Source organism: Trichomonas vaginalis, chromosome V (assembly GCF_026262505.1).
Source record: "Trichomonas vaginalis G3 chromosome V, whole genome shotgun sequence".
Taxonomy (NCBI): Eukaryota; Parabasalia; order Trichomonadida; family Trichomonadidae; genus Trichomonas; species Trichomonas vaginalis.
The window spans coordinates 11,753,147-11,772,963 of NC_067207.1; the positions used below are offsets into that span (position 1 = coordinate 11,753,147).

Sequence of the window (19,817 nt, forward strand, 5' to 3'; positions counted from 1 at the left end):
GAATGGTGTAACTCGACCTGTCCGATTCAAATTCGAATAAAAATTTTTTATTTCATGCAATGTTTAACTATTTCACCATCTTCTTTAACACCCCAATATTTCCTTTTCGATATTACATGAACTTCGGTGAAAATTTTCCAATTTGAATTGACCCATGCATCTTTTCACCGACCATTCCCATTTCAATGAGTTTGTTGTATCCTTCTTCGTTCGTCATGAGTGCGTCAATGTTCTCATAGTAAACCTTCACTTTGGATTTGACTTCGGAGAAGAACTCATTGTAGTTTCAAGGACTGCCTTTGCGAACTGAGGGTAAGACCAATGTTCGACAATAGGTTTTAATGTGGTTACTAAGCCACTTTGACCTTGAGTGAATTCGTACTTCAAAACAAAAGGAGAAAACCTTTCAACAAAGTTGTCGACCTTCTCATAATGTTTACTCTTCATCGCTTGAGGTTTCTTAATGGAATATCCCCATGTCGAATTCATAAGCAATTTGAGTGTCATTGCAAGTTTGGGGTTTGAAGCTTTCCTAATATCATACAGTTGTTGTATGACTTTTCCAACTGTATAGTTCCTTCCTGGGAACTCACCATCTTCGTTTGGAATTCCAGTCGGGATATATTGGACAAACCTCATGTACGCAGCGTTAAGGTCGACATAGTATATTTTTTCATCTGAGTCGAACTTGTCGCATCCAATGGTCCAGTTCGTGGAAATTCAAGTGAGTCTCTTATCTTCTGAGAAACTTCTCCTGTTATCTCATAAACATCGTCGAAGCAACCTGTTTCATATAAAACCTTCTGACCTAACTCAGATGCTCTCCAATACAATTTGACGTCAATTGGATGTCTCAATGGAAGTTTGTTTATAGCATCTTGAAGTTCTTGCAACCTCATTGGAAGTTCTTCTGGTTCAGGTTGGTATCCGAACAATCCAACTCCTTTTGGAACTGTGTACTTCTTTTGTACTAGAACTTTGTCTGGAACAACTTTTGGTCTTGCTAACAGTGAAAAGTTTGTTTCGTCTTTTGGTACAAAACTTTCTGTCAGCTTGTCATCTGGAATCGGTTCCAACAAACCTTTCTCGAAAAGAATGTTAACAGCTCTGACAATGTTGCACTTGCCTTTTCCGAACAATGGGTTTGTAAGACTTTCGTTCAACATGAAGTGGTTGTGGAAAATTACAATCTTCAACCATGGTAAGTCTTTGTCAACAACATAGTCGTCATGTGAAGAACCTTTAGCTGTAGGTATGTTGACTCGGATATTGACATTTGCCAACGGTGCAATTTTTGCCAATTGACCTCTGAGAATGTACCTTGTCTTCACACATGACTCAAGATACTTCATCTTCTCTTCTGTAACAAGACCAGAGTTCCTGAGACATGTAAGAATGCAAGGTTCGTTGACAATTTTTCAATTGAATTGTAAATTCCATACCTTGTCAAGTCAATGTCAGACTTATTTATGAAGGGAAGTATCCAGCATGTTGTCTGACTGCTTGAGGGTTAGGTTGGTACCATTCGAACTTCACGCTTACAATTCCTTCAATTGCATTCAAAATGTCTGAGTCGGAGTCAACCATTTGTTCTCTCTTTGTAGTCTTGAAAGCGTCAAGAAGCATTGCAGCTGTTGTGACATTGCCATGTGCATAGTAAATGTGACCATCCAAATCTGTTATGGTCAATCTGAGATTGTATCCTTTCTTATTTCCGTCTTGAATTGCAGCAAGTACTCCCATGAAGCCTTCTTTGTTCTTTCCATCGTCAAAGTTTACTGTAAAGGTTCGACCAGATGTAATTTTACTTCTAACTTCACGATACTTCTCATATGCATATCTTGTTCTTTCCATGGGAGCATGTGCGTCTTCACCTTTTCCTTTTTTCCTCCTCAAAGGATGCAATTGTTCGTCATGTTTCCAGTAGAACCTGGCAAAGCCGTCGTGTCCTTCAACTTGAGGCTCACTAACATCGAAAGGCATGTCCATAAGAGTTCTTCTTCTAACCTCTCTAGTCTGTTTTGGATAATTTTGCGCGTGCTGTTTCCAAGTCCATTTCATAGCGAAGACCAGACAATTTGTCATAGACTTTTATGGGTCTTCCCTTCCTATATTTAAAATTCTTTGAAACTCTCCAGCCATATCTTTCTAACTCTGCTTTTTATTCTAGCAGACCTTATCCATTCTATGCGGGGGCATTTTTATAAAATAAAAAAATATTTTTTTCTTACTTTACATAACCGCCTGCTGCCATAAGTCTTTGCGCCAACCCATACCAGCTAATGAAGGTTGACTTGGTTTAGTTTGGAAACTAACTTTGGTTTTGGTTTATCTTCAGTTTTTTGGTTTTTCTTCTTCTATCGGTTTTTCGTCACTTTTCGTTCCTCTGACTTTACCTCACTTGCAGGTATGGTTGTGTCGTCAACATCTTCATAAATATCATATGCCATTTGTTTTTGTTTTCCTTTCAACTTTTTGTGTTTGTTGTAAAGTTTGAATATTTCGACTCTAAGTCAATGAGATGTTCTATAATGAACTGTTGGTCAGTGAAGTAAACTTTTTCCATCTGTTGTCTCGAAAGCTCCTTCAGACTTCAATATTTATTTGTGAGAGTCTGTTTCTTTTTTGAGATACTAGCCGTTCCATTTCTATGAAAAGTGACTTTGTAGTTAGGGTTTGTATTTCCAGACCTGGCACTTTCTATTATTGAATTTTTCTCTTCATCTGTAAGTTCTTTGACAGGTTTTTGACAATGGTTCTGACTTTTTGTTTGTGGTGTCAAATCTACCGTTTCAACTTCTTCGGTCATTTCATCTCAGTAAAAAATTTTAGTTTGGTTTGTTTTCAACTGGTTGTTTAGGTTTTTTTAAGTCGGTCTAAAACTTTCCTGAGGTATAGGAAGAACTTGACAAACACTGGTTGTGTAACTGCTGGAAGCCGACAAATCCATCTTGAGCCCATTTGTCTCAATGCTGTATTGTTCATTTCATCTCAGTAAAAAAATTTACATTCCCCACGTTTGAGGCGGTTGAGGTTGGTTGTTGTTTACCCACTGTTGTGCATGGTTATATCCTCTGTTAAAGAATCTTTCACCTTGGTCCATATAGTGCCCTGCTTGGTTATAGTAGTCATTTGCTTTGTTATAGTAGTTTCCTGCTTCTCTTCCTACATTGTCCATCCATCCTTGAACTTTTCCTCTTGTTTCAGGATTTGGAATAAGATTTGCTGCATCTCGTGCTACCTCCAACCTTTCTGTACAGTTTGTATAATAGGTTGTGCTTTCTCTTTCAGTATACCTAATGTACTCAAAATCTTCCTTCCAATTCCAAATGCACCTCTCTAGCTATTGTTCCCACTGCGGGTAAAAATCTGGATGCAACTCCTGCTAATGCGCCAAATAAACCCATTTCTTATAGGGTAAAAAATGACGAATCCAAACAAGGACCCCTATGTTTCTAAAGCAACAAAGAAAGCACTCATGATAAAAATCTTTTAGTTCAACACCAAATGCTTGGTTTATGGATATCTTGGAAAACATTCCGAGGTATAGAGAAGATGGACCTCCATACTGGCTAATATTTGTCGGTCAAAACACAAGATACTGTGAAGCCATACCATTATGGTCCAAAAATATTTTAGATGTGAAAACTGCTTTGACAATATTCGTTGACAAATACCATCCAACAAAACTGACATCTGACTGTGAAAGTTCTTTCAAATCAGACGATATTAAAAACTATCTGCGTTCAAAAAATGTAAACCAATATTTCATTGTCGACCAAAACCATTCTGCTCTTGGTGTCATTGACAGTTGTATAAAAATCTTAAGAGACTTAAACCAACCACAAGGTGGTGAGGTAGATGAAATGTCATATGACGACAAGTACAGACACTTCTCCATGGCAAAGATGAGACAAGTTTTAAATATTTACAATAGCCGTAAACAAAAGGTTTGGGAAACCATTCCCTGAAGAAATGAAAAACAACCCTGACTTAGAGAAAGACTATATATTTAATAGTTTAGTCAAAAGAGACAAACAAGAAAGAATGCCAGGCTTCAAACTTAAGAAAGGTGACAAAGTAAAAATAGAAATACCTAAACGCGACCCATATGAAAATACTATTGACTATGACAACAATGGCTCGACAGGTACTCACATTCGTGTTCGTAAAAATAGAAGAAAGTATACAAGAGAATATTATGAGTTTTAGGCAAACATGGCAAAATGTACAGACTGCAAGCAGAAGATAAAACTACTATTGTCAGACCTCGTTTCAAACTTGTCAAAGTTCAAGGTGGTATACTTTCAAAGACAGTTCCTAACAAATATAAGACAACTCCTGACGAATATGCTAAAGAAGTTGAAAATGACGACTAAGCATTTCTATACCATGCGTAAACTGTCATGTAAGGTGGCATGTAGTCTTTACTTTGTCCCGTTGTTTGCGTATATCCTGAAACGTTATGTGTATGGTTTCCATCTCCCTGAGTGTCACTCCAGTAACAATTTATAGCAAACTTAACGTTGTCTTTAACATCATATCCTTTACCTTTTGTCATTCCTGACCAATCCCAATATCTATGCTTATGCCAACCTGCTTGAGATGTACTTAAATCTATGTAGTGACTGTGTGCAGGTAAATTTTCACCTGAAATCGTTTTACTTCCACCTGTTTCCTTTGAAGAGTTTGCACAATACAAAAACCTGTCGACTATTTGAGTCCAAGTTCCAAAACCAAGTACTACTTCTGGTCTGGTAGAGTTCATTGACGTATAAATAGAACCTATAGGATATACTGTTTGAAGTATTTCTGTCTTTAATGTTTGAAGCTCTGTTTTGTCTGCTTTTTTATATAACTTTTCTTCAAGTTCATTTACGTCAGAGATGCTATGTCTATGATATTTTTGTGGGTATGTTCCTTCTGTCCATGCGAAAATACGTTCTTTTGTTGCATCTACATATCCTTTTATCCATGTCGAGTCTGCTTTTGTATTCCTTAACTCTGTAACACCTTTCTCAAGCTCTTTCAACTGTTGTCCATCTTCCATTAAACCTCTGGTATGACTTGAAACCGTTTGTGTCAACATATCTACAGTTTCTTTGTCGGCTTTAAGGTCTAAACACCCTGAAACCCATCCTGTATCGGCTTTAGTTTTTAAAATCTTTGAAGTCCGTTCATGGTACCATTCAACCCTTTCTTTAATTTCATTGTCTTTTTCATCCACATATTCCTTATCTGCCTTCTTATCTAATGCACTAGCCACACATGCTAACTCATCGTTAACATATGTTTTATCTGCTTTCTTTTCAACATCCTCTTTCGTTGCATATGTTGCATCTGCTCTGTCATGTTCTTCTTGAACTTTTTCAAATGACATACTCTTTGTCAGCTTTGTTGTCAACATCTGCTTTCAAAAGAAGTTCTTTTATAGGCTTCTCGTTTAAAGTTCCTTTTGTTGGATTTACACAGACAGTATGGTTCTTACTGTCTTGAAACAGAAACTCATCTGTCATTGGGTTTATCGTCAGTTTTAAGTTTCCTTCTTTCAATGACTCAGATATCTTAGAATAGTTTGAAAAGTTTGTTGTGTTCTTATTTAGAGCTTGCAAAATGAGTTGTCGGTTGTGTTGTATTTCTCTCATAGACGCTGTTTCTTTCGACATTTTTATTCTAGATAAAATATGCTTTCAATAGAAAAAGAAAATTCAAGAGTTGCTACAACTAAACCATTAGATGAACTTTTTACGAATGTCGGTCAAAAGTTTGAGACAGAGACCGTAAAGCATGAAGGCTATCGTTTTGACTACCCATTAAGATGGCTAAGAGACCCATCTGTCACAAAAGCTATTGGCTTTCGTAGAATGAAGTTTGTGTCTGTAGAAGATAAAAGTTTTCCATTTATTGTAAGGTTTCATATAGATTATATATCTGAAGGGAAACGAAAAATGTGGGAAGAAATTGAGCTAATACAAGTTGACCTTTCATCTTCTCTACAGACTGCGTTAAAAAATATAGAAGATAAAATAAATTCATGTTATGCAAAATATGCTGATGAATATGCAAATACCGAGAGCACACTTTATGTGAGAATTGTATATGACAAACAAAATTCACAAGTGTCATTTCAAATCTACGAAGACAATCCAAAGAACGAACAAATATATACAGAATTCACTGCAATGTCATGGTATTATTTGCAAAGAATGTTAAATCAGAAAGTCGAACTTCCTTTAGCAAATATTTACAGTCGATATGCAAGAGATGAACCATATTTATTTAAAGATGTTTTCGACCCAGCTGCTATTATTGTTCATGCTTCATTTTCTGGCGCACAAAACTCTTTCTTATGCTTGGCAAATGACTTTTACGAAAAACCTACAAAGTTATATGAACCACCAAGTGGAAGTATTTCAGACTTTCAAGTATGGTTTACTACAGATGGAAGAAAGAGAATAATTCCATTATACCATGCGTTTTACTTAGAACTTAGTTTCATATACAACTACTATCGAACGGTAAAAATATAATTTTTAATACGGTTGAGGTGTTGGATTTGGTTGCCAACTAGACTGTGGTGCAGGTTCAGGCTGTTGTATAACAGGAGCTTGTTCTTCTGGTTCAGGGTCTTTAGGTATAATACCAACGAACTGACCTACTCTTTTACCAATATTTTTGACTCCGTTCCAAATTCCTCTTCCTACGGTTTTTATTCCATTCCATATACCTCTTCCAACATTTCGAAAGAAGTTTCCTATTCTTCCAAAGAAACCCATTTTACTATATGTAAAAATCTAATGTCCGCCTAGTCTCTTACGTTTCCTGTTGAGTTCCATAGCATTCTTTAACTGGAGCTCATACATTCTGTTTCTCCTCTGGTAGAAAACATACTCTGGGTCAACTCCTGTGTTCGCGTCATCTGCATAAAGTTGTTTATATCCCACCTCAGGGTTTGTATAAAACTCTTTCCATCTCATATTTGCATACCATGGTGGCAAACCTAACGCAGCGTCATTTGACATGGCAGTTTGCATTTGTACATCTGTTGGCACTTGACCATAGTTTGCCATTGCAGTTTGTATTCTAACTTCATTTGGAATATTCTCTGGGTTTGGTTGTCCAGGTTGCTGTGCATTCGCTAAGTTCTGTGCGTCCATTTAATATTAGATAAAAATATCTCTTACGAGTACATATACTGAACATTTGCAGGCATTGGTTCATCTTCATATTCTCTATATCTTTCTGCCACGTCAAATAAGTAAATGACACAATGGAAAAAACCTAAAACAAGTAGTCCTATTTCAAACCACATTTACTTACTAGTAAAATTTCTTTGTTATGACACTTTCTCCAGTTTATAGGACCTCTCTCATATTCTATCTTATCGTATCTAAACTCATAGTCATGTATGTCCTCTAACCATCTCATGACACTTTCCAAACCACTTTTATCGGATGTAAAGTAAAAGCATGGATGGTTATGTAAAACGTCTAAAGTTTCTAAAGAGTCTCTCAAAGTCCAGTCTACTTGGTATTGAAAATCCCATGTGTTATAGAACGGCGGGTCCACTATAAAGAAAACATTTTCCTTGTCTTTATATTTTTCATACAACTCTGTCCAATGACATCTCACAAACTCTATACCCTCAATATATTTTTCTATGTTCTCTTTGAAAACATTTGTATAGTTAAGATATAAAACTTTTGACATAAGTGTTTCAATGTCATGAACTCTTATAGCACCACTATATAATAGTCTAGCAGATATACTATCCCAGTCAATATACTCTGCCTTTTTCAAAACCTCTCTGACAGTATTTTTCTTATCTAATGGTATACGTTCCATCTTACCTATAGGTATCTTTTCTTTTAACTCTTTCAATATTTTGTTTGTGTCTGGTATATGTTTGAGACGGTTCATATAGTTGTCGAAGTCATTGCATATAATCTTTGAGTCAGGAAATATTGTATGGCACAAATGAGATATATAGAAACTTCCACCGAACAAGTCTACAAATGTTAGACCATTCGGTAGTTTCTTAAGTTCTCTCAATAGAATATCTTTACATCTACTCTTATTTCCAAAGAAGGGTAGCGGTGGTTTTGTAAAATTCATTTTATATATATAATAAAAATGTTTTTACCTGAAAAAGTGACAGAAAAGTGACAAAACATGAAAACATATATATTTTGTGAAAAGCTCCTGGAAGACCCGTATATAAGAACTTCATTTATACTAAACATCTTCAGGGGCTAGAGGGGCGCAGCCCTGGAAGCCCCACTGCCTTTTTTTTTTTTTTTTTTTTTTTTTTTTTTTTACTTAGAGAGTTTTAAAGATTTTATTTTCGAATACAAATATAGACCTCAGAGGAATACATTCTAAATAAATTTGTATCTGAGGGTGAATAAATAAGAACAAAATTTAAAGGGTTAGCATAAATAATGTAGAAATTAAGATTGGAATTTAAATTTAATACAAAATTAAAGGGAATGAATTTGCGATTAGTAGGGTATGGCAAATGGATTGGGAAACATTGGTTACACATGAAAATTATCAGATGTAAGAATTTGGTGCAGATATTTTAAAAATGAGATCTGAGTGCTTAAACAATATCTCAAAATTCAAATTTTCCAAATGAAAATTTGGAAAATTCCCAAAATGCAGAATCAACTGATGATTTTCAATCATTAATAACGCCAATACAAGAAGATCATTTTCCTTCTGCCAACGAACTAAAACAATGGTTTGATATTGCCCATGATGTTTTAATTAGTCCGCCACCTGAGAATCAACATCCAGAAATTGATGAAGAAGAGACACAAAAAGCAATTTATCTATTACAAAACTTAGACTTTCCTAAGAAATAAAATTATTTAATTTATTCTTGTTTGTTTTTTAATTAAACATGTATATTTATTAACATTTCCTTTTTTAATACCTTTCCAACTTCTATTAGTAACAAACACATAACTAATTTGAAGATTTAGCGTTATGAAGAAGTATCCAAGTAATAACGTCAATAATGCATTTGCGATAGGATATAATTGCACCAAAGGTTAAAACTTGTATAAAGAATGAAAAATGAAATTTAATACAATTTTTTTTCGAAAAAAAATCCATGCTTGGCTAGATTTTCATAGTTATTGAATATGCATTACTGACATCTTGTAAAAGATGCCGATCAAGGCTTTCAAGATTGCTAAATTTCTCGATTAAAATTTACATTTTTTTTTATTTGTGTTTAATTACATTTTACAGTTTGCAGACTTACATAAAATCCGCAACATAGTGGTTATTTAATATTTGCCCCACAGTATTGTAGTTTGAAATTTACGATAAGATTATAATTGATAAAGTAAGGTTTTGTCATTAATGCATCTTATAAACTTTCATTGATAAATATGGATAGATAAGTTCTGTGTTCAAAAGTAAGCATTTTTTAAAACGCGCAATTATATCAAGAACGACTATCATAAATTCATGAGTATCGATGATTTTCGTTTAGGATGGACTTAATCGGCTTGATTGATATACATATTTTAAAATGGCATAGCTTTGTGCATGTTATGTCAAGCATTGTGCCAAACCAATTTAAAATGAAACAAATTATTTTAAAGAAACTATATATGAACTATTCGAACACTTTATATTAATGTAGGGAGCTATAAATTTAAATATTCTAAAAATTTATTTATTTGTTAAGAGTTCGGAACAAATTTATTATTGAATATATAGGAAATCAAATAATTATGCATAATCGCATAAAAAAATGCTGAAACAATGAAAAGAAAAAAATAGTTGCCCAATAGAAAAAGTCGAACCCATACCCCTACCCATTGAGTTATCCTCACTTTCAAGTTTCGATCGAAAAAAAGGTATTTAATCGCGTAACTCGCACCGTTTAGTCGTATTTCGAAGTTCTATATAGTATTAAAGATTAAGTTACATTATGTACAAAATAACTTTTTATTGTTATTTGATTTTGATAGCATTATTAGCTGAATATGAAAAATCTCGTAGAAATAATCATTTCATTCAGACATAAGTATTGGATTGTTTCCCAACAAGCATAATAACACACGTTTCATATTATAATTTATTTCATTTCTGTACAAAATTTAGATAACGATATCAAATAAAAAAAACTGTGGCATTTTTTTACTTCAAACTATCATGAAGTGTAACCAAATTGGGTGAGTATTCTTGCTATCAGTATGACATGAAAAAGTGAACGACAAAAATTGAAGATATTGTAGTTAACTCGGATTTTTTTAATTGCAAACACATCTATAATTTGTTTAAATATCATTTAATATATCAAAATCGAAAAATTCGTTTTTGGAAATCTTTGAATTTATGAGAAGTTCTACAAAGACACTTACAAATATAGCGTTTGCAATAAAAAGGCTCTTTAATCTTCTTCATCCTTGCTCAGAAACTTCTACTGGTTACCTTACGGGTAACCTGCAAAGCTGCTTCCAAGGCATCGGGAAAATAACGTATTTTCGTGAGACTACCTTTAAAAAATTAATGATGTAAAAAATTAATTTTTTTTTTCAAAAAATACATTACAAACAAAACACTTTATTAAATTAGATACTTTCGTATCCATCCTCGGTAGTTGTATCTTCCGTAGAAGATGATCTATCGTATTGGTCAAATCTATCTATACTATCTCCAATAATATCAGAATCAATTTTATTAATCATTGGAATTGACTCTGATTTTCTCATAATAGGCAGCCTATCAATGAATACTGCTCCATTATCTTTTCTCAGCTTCAGTAACATCTTCGCAGCCATATCTCCGAGCATATGAATCGCGATATCTTCAATCATTACTGGAAAAGCTGCTGCAATGCTCTGCATCATCAAACTTCTTATATACCCATGATGAAGCATCAAATTAGAAAGGTCATCTTGATATAAAACCCTGCATTAACGCTCTGATGCTTGTTGCGCATTGTGAACCCAACAACATTTGGTTTTCACCATGTACAGTACTCTCTGTGCAACTTTCAGATGCAATAACTTGGTCATCAACAATTATCGAAATTATTCCTCGACCAACAAAAAGCATGAAGTTGCATTTCTCTCCCTGTCTGCATGGGAAGCTTCCTGGTTCGAAAGTAATATGCTTAATGATCTTTGCGACCTTAGCAAGCTGTCCTGGAGTGAGAGAAGAAAAGCAAACTGTAGAATCGAAAAATTTTCTTGTAATTTCGAGTTTGATTGTTGTTCTAAGTGATTTTGGGACATTTCTAAGTAGATTTCTGATGCCTCCTGCTGCTCCTGTCGTTTCCCAATAATATTGACAGAAATTTCGAACTTCTCTTCTTCGATTGTCATCGATTTTCTTAAATTTCAAGTAATCTTGAGTGACTTTGTAACTATTAATAAACGTATATTCTAATGTATTGAAAAATACGGAAATCATTCTCGCAATGATTGCTGTATGAAGGATAACTCCGAACAATTGGATAAATATCATCACCATTACTTCATTTGTTGTTTTTGGTATGACATCTCGGTATCCAATTGTTGATACAGTTGTAAGAACGAAATAGATGGCGACAACATATAGTTTGATATCATTATATCCTTGGTCTTTAAATTGCGTTGTCCAAATAACTGTTTCTTTCTCGAATTTAGATAAAATCATTAAAATAATTGCAAAAACATGTACAACGAATAATAGTATGATGAAGGAAGGCAGAAGTGTTGCAAAGCTGCCAATGTAAGGAAGCAAAGTATTTAAAGTCTTCCAGGAAGTCCAAGCTCTTGATAATCGAAAAAACTTATTGATAGAGAGTAATACGTAAATAAACTTATATTTGGTGATTATGCCTATCCATGCAAATGGAAATATCGATATTAAGTGAAAAAACAAATGAAATTTTCCATACGCTGCAATAATCTTTTTTGGATCATCTACAATCTCACCATTAGATATACACAGTGTTCTTCTGATGATGTAATGATCAAGTGCGAAAATTATATCAAAGATAAAAAATGGACAATATTGTGCAAGTGTTATATTCGGATCTATAAAGTAGACGAATGTGACTTCGGCTATTGACGCTAATGATATGAAGAAAATGAGATATTCCCATGCCCTTCGTAATTTGTTATAATGTGAAAATCGTGCGTTCTTTTTAAACAAGTTTGAAGTATATCGTAATGTTGCATACTTATAATGATATACCATTGTATTGATTGCGTCTGTATTAGCTAAAGTGTGTATTGAAAAACTAAGTGATGATTTTATTGAGTGAACAAAAACGATTATTTTATATTCAATTATGTATCGTGAATTTTGGCTCAAAAAATTGACGATAGAGTTTATTCAATCCCATCAAGATAAGATCAGGGTTTTAATACTATTATGTATCCACAATAATGGCCATGTGGATTTCGATGATGATTTGATAAAGTAGTTTTTTTACAAATGAAAAAAGTGCTAGATAATCAAGAAAGGAGTTTACAAATGCATGGTATAGTTCCTTTACCCTGCATTTGTAAACTCCTTTCTTGAATTGAAATTCTATGAATCACATTCAAATGAAAAAGTGCGTCCTTTTCCAGTTCGGCATATATGGGTGCATGGTACCAGTAATATACCCTGTTTCTATATATGCAAAACCGAAAAAGCATATATTTTAAATCAATTATTTTTTAAACAACAATTTTATTGTATATAACGATGCTGATCCAATTACTTCATATGCAATCATCAAAGATAAGCACTGAAGCATTTCGAAAAGACAACTTAAAAATTTGGTGAATATATTGCTGATAGAGATTATGTCATGTGTCATTCAATTACATTGAATATGAGAGTTAACAAATTATAGTATCATGAGAAGCTATGTGTCTCCTGTTATTTTGTATTTTAGGTTATAATCAAATGTGATTATAACCTTCGAAATAATAAAATTCCTCCAAATTTTCATATATTATCGCAGTATGTCTATATTTTAATGCTGTAATATCAGTATTGTTTATTATCATTGTTTTAAATCCTCTCGCATGCATTTGTTTAATTTGAAAAAAAAATCGAATTCATATATGAGTATAAATATCAATTTCTGTCAAATGACTATATTGGAACGCAATATTAAGAGCGGTTTTTCCATTTTTATCTTTTTCATTCATATTTATACCGTGTGAAATAAGAAGTTCCGCGATTTCTTTTCTTTCATAACGTGCCGCAATATTAAGAGCGGTTTTTCCATTTTCATCTTTTTCATTGATATTTATACCGTGTGAAATAAGAAGTTCCGCGATTTCTTTATTATTATATTGTACCGCAATATGAAGAGCGGTTTCTCCGTTTTTATCTTTTTCATTGATATTTATACCATGTGAAATAAGAAATTCGGCTATTTCTTTTCTATTATATTGTACCGCAATATGAAGAGCGGTTTTTCCATAATTATCTTTTTTATTGATATTTATACCGCGTGAAATAAGAAGTTCGACTATTTCTTTTCCAGCATAACATGATGCAATCTGAAGAGCGGTTTGTCCATTATTATATTTTGCATTGATATTTGCACCATTTGATAGGAAATATTCGCAAAGAGATGGAATATTAAAAATCACCGAAATATTATAGCATTTGTTAACATTATTAGTTTGATCGAAATAAACTAATAATGATTCAAGATTATTATACTTTGCACAATGATCTAAATTGATCCTTATATTGTATTCATTCATCAAGAATGAAACAAAATCAATGTTGTGTGAAATAATTGCATATTTCATGCATTCTTTATTTGGTTTATGATATTTCAAACATTCACTCATGATTTCTTGATTTTCTCCTAAAAATGAATATTTTAGACAATTTTCAGTTATTTCTGAGCTAAATTTCGTCCTTAAAAACTTGAAGTAATCAACTGCTCCATGGTAACAACATAATTCAAGTAATGAATACTCTTTGTCAGAGTTTGGATATAAACTACTTTCAAGTTTTTGATCTTTATCAAATCCATATCTTTCTGTGAATGAGATAAATGTTTCTAAGTCATTATACATAATTGCTCTGTAAATTGTATTTTCTGTATGAATATCCAGATTTTCTGATTTAATTTTTTCAAAATCAACGGATTTGTCTAATTTAATTCCATATTCTTTATAAAACAGGAAGTTTGAAATAGTTTCAACACTGTTGACCTCTGTGATATGGTAATCATCAGATATGAGTTTGGCAAGAGATAAATATGACTTCGTATAGCAATTATTATACGGAATTATATTTAAAATATCTTCCATAATCTTTTTTGGTGGGTATTTCTTCGAATCAATCAATTCTGTTTTGATCATTTTGTAAATTTCTTTTAATTCTTCTTCCTTGTCCGTTTTCAGCTGATACAAAGCAATATATGAATCAATGTAGTATTTATAGATACTTCGCAGCTCGCCGTATTTATTGGGATGAATGTCTTGTTCGGACATCAATAATTTTTTAAAAGGACACATTTGCAAGTTAACATATAAATATCTTTTAAAATCATTGGAAGAAACAAATGTTATGTTAGACATGCGGAAATCAGTCATCACAAAGATTTCGGAAATAATTTATGGACATTAATTAAGTTATATTTTCATATTACCAGATCTGGTAATCTAATCATGTCATGGATTGCATGCAAGTATTTCGATTTCTTTTAAAGGTCCTGAATCCAAAGATTTTTCATATGAATTCAAAGAATGATCATTTGATACTCGCTTGTTTAGGAAGTTTTTATTATAAACTAGTGAATAGTAGCTTTTGATTTGCTTCATTTATATTCTATAAGTTTTTGCGAAAGATAATTCACATGTGATAATTTTTCATATTTTTATCCTAGTTGAATAGTAATAAATTTATGCATTTTCCTAAACCATAGAATATTTCAAGAATAATCTTCGACATCTGTAAAGAAGGACAGACAGCAGTGACGACAAGACATTATTGCAATATCAACTTCATCAATATGCATATATCAAACAATAACTCGTAACGTGGGTGAGTTTTCATGCTACCATAAGGATCACACTTTTGAGAGTTTTACATGGCATTTGTCGGTAAATGCCATGTAAAATATTCTCAATTATTTTCCAGGGGTTGGCGGTGTATTTACCCCAAAATATTATGGTAGCATGAAAACTCACTCACGTTATAGTGATTTCCAAAATTTTCTCCAAATTTCATTTATTCGCTGTTTGAGATGTCAATGAAATCACATGCATTACCGCTGCAGGCTTTAAGATTATGAACCAATAGAAAAAACAAAAAAAAACTGACAATTGCTGCTACACTCATTTTATACACAATTCAATTTTTTTACAATTTGAAAAATACAGGATATAATTCGAAGTGATATTGGGTAAAAATAATTAAGACAATATCAGATACTGTAGCTTTGAAATGCTATATCATAATTTGAAACGATATTATAATTTTTTCATTTAATAATTAAGATGGAGCTGAAACAAATCAATATTTTTCATTTGTTAACTGCATAATGCTATTTTTGAAAAAATCAATAGCCTATTTTCGATAAGAATATTTTTGAAATTTTTATTTTATCGATAAAACCAAGAAATTGAGAAATACAATAGCATCGAAATTTCAAATTTAAGGTCTCAGTAAGCTTCAGTTTTAAGGAATAAAAAAAATTATACATAGATTGTGTACATCATTAAATTTCAAAAGCATTTACAGAATTTTTCCTTTCAATTTCTGACATTTTTTAACATAAATTGTGTAATCATTTTAATATTCAGGTGCTATCTACAATTATTCATAGTTAGTTATTTGGAACCGAAAGAATCATTTGAACTTTAAAATAAAAAATGTTTTTGATGATATTTATTCGAACCATGAGATACAAGTCCACACTATGCCGAATATATATCTGGAGTGGAATACATTTTATGAAGACTCTACTCCAAGTAATGAATATATCAATCAGAAGACAAAACCAAATGACCAAAGCGGCGATTTTTACGTTTCACTCTGCACATTCGAGAATACTGTTGAATGGGGAGTGATTCACATAGAAAATACAGATGCAACTTTTAAATTCCTTTTAGAAGTTTCAAAATTTTATAAATGCAGTAAGTATTCAAACGGCGGCTGCATTTATTTCGAGACCAATGGACATAGTGTTATATCCAGAAATTGTTTTGATTCAAATCATTTATTATTATCAAGTGATATTTTTACAGGTGTTAATTTCTACATTAAAATAAGCAAAGATAATTCAAATTTAAACCTATTATTAGATTGTTCTATGCAAAATTCAGGAAATCCATCCCAAATTGGAGAAAGCACTCTTCGTTTATATTTTGGAAATATTACATTTTCTAATTCAAATACTTCATATTCGAAAATTAAATATATATCGATTCTTGACATTAATAGAGGTAATCCCAGAAACTTAATCAAATATTCCAATTTTAATGATAATGTAGACATGGATCCAGGTAACGATCCAGCTGCATATGTTGCAAAATCATCAGAAATTAATAACTGTAATTTCTTCAATAATAAAGCAAAACATTTACTCAAATTTGCAAATGCAGGAAGTACTGTAAATCATTGTTCTTTCTTTAATAATGCAATAGACGGATACTACATTTATAGCACATATACATCATATCAAATATATGTGAAATACTGCTATATAGATGATCCATTTTCAACAACATCAAATGTTCAAATAAGTAACCATATTTTAGACAAATTTACAAATAAATTTGATATGTCAAATTGCTTTCAATTCATCGAAAGAATAGCTGGAATTCAATCTCCTCCAATACGTTTTCCAAAAACGGCAATTGCGAATGTCGTTTCGTTGTCTTTAAAAAGGTAAAACAAATTTTCATTTCTATATATGAATTAATTTATCAATTAAAAACTTTCAGGTTCATGTAAGTAGCTTTGCTCAAATATAAACTTACTAAAATCCTTGATGATTGTTCGTAAAAGTAGGAAGTCTCAGAATTTACTTTACTGACTTTTCATCTTTAAAGAATCAAGATGAATTCCTTTCCATATGATGTAGGAAATTTGCTAACGATATATCCCCTATATCATTTAGTAACATAGTCCTATTACAATACCAGGCTCACTCCATTCAATTTTGATTACTTTGCAAGTTGACTAGGACTCAAAATTTTGAGACTGCTATAGTTGAGAACGTTTTCTTCTTGTAGTGTTAATTTTGAATTGAAATATACTTTATACTGCAAATCAAATGTGTGCCTGTTAATTTTTAATAGTTTTCATTTCTAAAGCCTATGATTCCTTTACCGAAAATGAGAGAGAATTATTTAATATGAGAGCTCGAATAAGCTGCTTAACAATATGTTGTCTAATATCTTCTAAATATGCATAAATTATTGGTCTGAAAATATCAATTAAATCTGACACTGAGTTTACAAGAGAAGGCGAGAAACTGGAGTGTACACCCTTGAAGATTTTTTAGTAGCAAAATTGAGAATTGCACACAGTTTGATTAAATTTTTATGACAAATTATTTGACTTTCGAAAAAATAAAAATTCCAACTGTTTTTATTTATTGAAACAAAATGTCTGATTGCTGTTTAAAACAAGAGTATAACATTGATCAAATGATTTGCGAAATCAGAGAAGGACTTAATATCACTACATCATCAATCAATGTTGACAACAAAGTTATTGAAGATTATTCTAAACAATATACGGGAAATTTCCAGCGTCTACAAGAAGAAATCGGTAATAACAAAGAAGATAATGCATTTTATACTATTCCTGTAATATCAGAAATCGAAAAATTCAAAAATGCGCATAAAAATTTAAAGTTTTGCATGATTCACAACAATGATATGAAACTTTCAGAGTACGAGAATAATCGAGATCTAAATACATTAAATGAAAATCAGAAAAAAGAAAACAACAATATTTTACATACAAAACTTTTTTCGTCCAATCTTAAAATAAAACCATTCAAGAGTCTTAAATTAGCAGATCCAAATCCAAAGGAACTTTCAGAACTCTATCAAACAAACATTACAAAATTTTATGAAATTCTCCAACAAAAAATTTTAAAATTAGTCAAATTCCAAAATTTCTACGACAAAACCGTTAATTTATTTGAAAACCTAAGTTATACTCAGAGACTCGAAGACCTTGGAAAAACTCATTATTATGAATCAAAATTTTATAAATTTTTATCAGCTGATTCACAAAAGAAACTTAATAATGAACTTTCTGAATTGAAAGGATCATGGAATTGCGATAACAAATTTGATGAAAATGTAATTTACGTAATTAAAAAACAATTTTTTGACGAAATAGATCAAGCAAACTATATTCAATTACTTTTCATGTATTATGTCATTGAACACCATTGTAGTGATTTTATTTGTCCGTATATCACTGCTATTTTCGAAGATCTTAAACAGAAAATATCAAATAATCTTTCATATCAAAATGCAATTGAAATTGAGAAAGAAGACTTTGGAGATTTGTTTAATTTCGCTATGGTACTTGTAAGCCATGTCCATGAATGCCCAGGAATCAAGAAATTCTTAAGTAATTTGAATGTTTCTTTGCAAAATTTCCTTGATGCAAATGAAAAAGAAAATTATTTGTTGTATTTTATTAATTCATTGAGAGAGGAACATATTTTCAACCAAATTCATTTAACATTAGTTGAAAGATTTACTCATAGAGTTCTTGCTGATATTTGCTTTGTTTTTCCTCCAATAGGAATGTTAGTGACTTCTCCACATTCTACAAATGAAAGAATTAAAAAAGAATCAAAAGAAATCATCAAATTCGGACCTCTTGACAGTTTTCTTAATCGTTTAATGAGTAATGTTAATTACAAAATGAAAGTCGAGTATCAAGAGGAAATTCTTTCTGAAGTTCTAAGCAAACTTTACAGAAAAATTGGAGAACCTTTTAAACCAAATCTTGTTTTACCAAAAGTTTTCGATCCACAACAAAAACAACAAGTTGTTAAAAAGAAATCTAAAGAAATTCCAAGACAATCTCAACAATCTTTGCCTAATTCTCGCCAGGTGAAATCTGAGGAAATTATAAATGTTAATCAACAAAATCATTTGGATTCTCCAAAACCAAAGAAAGAACCAGAATCTCCAAAACAAAATCAGCCACCTTTGCTTGTTTTTAATGTCTCTAAATCTGCTGAAACTTTTAAACCAAAACCAAATCAAAATGAACCAGAATCTCCAAAACAAACTCCACTTCAATATCTTGATGTAGATATTGTTGATCCACAAAATGAACCAGAATCTCCTAAACCAAAACCAGCTGAATCTCCTAAACAAAAGAAAGGACCGACTTTGCTTGTATTTAATGTATCTAAACCAACTGATTCTCCTAAGCCAAAACAAGTGGAATCTCCTAAACCAAAAGCACCTCAATATCTTGAAGTGAATGTAACTAATTCACAAAATGAACCAGCATCACCAAAACCGAAACAACCAACTGTACTCGTGTTTAATGTATCCAAACCAGATGAATCTCCTAAACCAAAACAATCTCAACAAAATAAACCTGTTGAATCTCCAAAACCAGAACAAGAAACAGGATCTCCTAAACCAGCAAAATCATCTAAGCTTGCGAATAGAATTAGTCTTATTGCTTCTGCAGTTCAACCAATTCGTCCAATTTCTCATGTACAACAACATCGTGAACAAACACAAGAAACACCTGGATCAGATGAATCTGAAATGGTTCACAGACCTATGAGAGCAACAAAAAGAAGACCACGAACTAAAAAGGAATCAAGTGAATAAAACTTAAAACAAAAT

The 19,817-nt window shown here is 32.0% G+C and overlaps 8 protein-coding genes and 3 pseudogenes across 11 annotated transcripts, besides 2 other annotated features; 2 read left to right on the forward strand and 9 right to left on the reverse strand.

Moving 5' to 3' along the window:
• Nucleotides 1-8,315: part of a mobile genetic element that runs on past the window's edge.
• TVAGG3_0319800 lies at nt 48-639 on the reverse strand (annotated as a pseudogene). Its single transcript has one exon. A coding segment is annotated over exon 1 (592 nt).
• Nucleotides 801-1,743, reverse strand: TVAGG3_0319810 (annotated as a pseudogene). The gene has a single exon. A coding segment is annotated over exon 1 (943 nt).
• Nucleotides 4,376-5,666, reverse strand: TVAGG3_0319820 (annotated as a pseudogene). Its single transcript has one exon. A coding segment is annotated over exon 1 (1,291 nt).
• TVAGG3_0319830 (serine threonine-protein phosphatase family) lies at nt 6,534-6,776 on the reverse strand (the record flags this gene model as incomplete). Its single annotated transcript, XM_051230143.1, has 1 exon — nt 6,534-6,776. One exon carries the CDS (start codon nt 6,774-6,776, stop codon nt 6,534-6,536), a length of 243 nt encoding a protein of 80 aa, XP_051099873.1.
• Nucleotides 6,795-7,157, reverse strand: TVAGG3_0319840 (uncharacterized protein; the record flags this gene model as incomplete). Its single annotated transcript, XM_051230144.1, has 1 exon — nt 6,795-7,157. One exon carries the CDS (start codon nt 7,155-7,157, stop codon nt 6,795-6,797), a length of 363 nt encoding a protein of 120 aa, XP_051099874.1.
• TVAGG3_0319850 (phage tail repeat-like family) lies at nt 7,297-7,920 on the reverse strand (the record flags this gene model as incomplete). Its single annotated transcript, XM_051230145.1, has 1 exon — nt 7,297-7,920. One exon carries the CDS (start codon nt 7,918-7,920, stop codon nt 7,297-7,299), a length of 624 nt encoding a protein of 207 aa, XP_051099875.1.
• Nucleotides 8,218-8,315: a terminal%2Cinverted (terminal inverted repeat of Maverick-3 transposon ID:TVAGG3_0319620).
• A 2,277-nt stretch (nt 8,316-10,592) lies between these two features.
• TVAGG3_0319860 (voltage-gated potassium channel protein) lies at nt 10,593-10,838 on the reverse strand (the record flags this gene model as incomplete). Its single annotated transcript, XM_001325717.1, has 1 exon — nt 10,593-10,838. One exon carries the CDS (start codon nt 10,836-10,838, stop codon nt 10,593-10,595), a length of 246 nt encoding a protein of 81 aa, XP_001325752.1.
• A 76-nt stretch (nt 10,839-10,914) lies between these two features.
• TVAGG3_0319870 (phosphorelay sensor kinase protein) lies at nt 10,915-11,661 on the reverse strand (the record flags this gene model as incomplete). The annotated part of the gene is made up of 1 exon (XM_001325716.1): nt 10,915-11,661. One exon carries the CDS (start codon nt 11,659-11,661, stop codon nt 10,915-10,917), a length of 747 nt encoding a protein of 248 aa, XP_001325751.1.
• Nucleotides 11,662-12,611: 950 nt separating this feature from the next.
• Nucleotides 12,612-14,548, reverse strand: TVAGG3_0319880 (spectrin binding; the record flags this gene model as incomplete). Its single annotated transcript, XM_001325715.1, has 1 exon — nt 13,062-14,462. One exon carries the CDS (start codon nt 14,460-14,462, stop codon nt 13,062-13,064), a length of 1,401 nt encoding a protein of 466 aa, XP_001325750.1.
• A 1,287-nt stretch (nt 14,549-15,835) lies between these two features.
• Nucleotides 15,836-17,495, forward strand: TVAGG3_0319890 (uncharacterized protein; the record flags this gene model as incomplete). The annotated part of the gene is made up of 1 exon (XM_001325714.2): nt 15,893-16,867. One exon carries the CDS (start codon nt 15,893-15,895, stop codon nt 16,865-16,867), a length of 975 nt encoding a protein of 324 aa, XP_001325749.1.
• A 70-nt stretch (nt 17,496-17,565) lies between these two features.
• TVAGG3_0319900 (guanyl-nucleotide exchange factor protein) lies at nt 17,566-19,814 on the forward strand (the record flags this gene model as incomplete). The annotated part of the gene is made up of 1 exon (XM_001325713.2): nt 17,586-19,802. One exon carries the CDS (start codon nt 17,586-17,588, stop codon nt 19,800-19,802), a length of 2,217 nt encoding a protein of 738 aa, XP_001325748.1.
• Nucleotides 19,815-19,817: the final 3 nt, after the last annotated feature.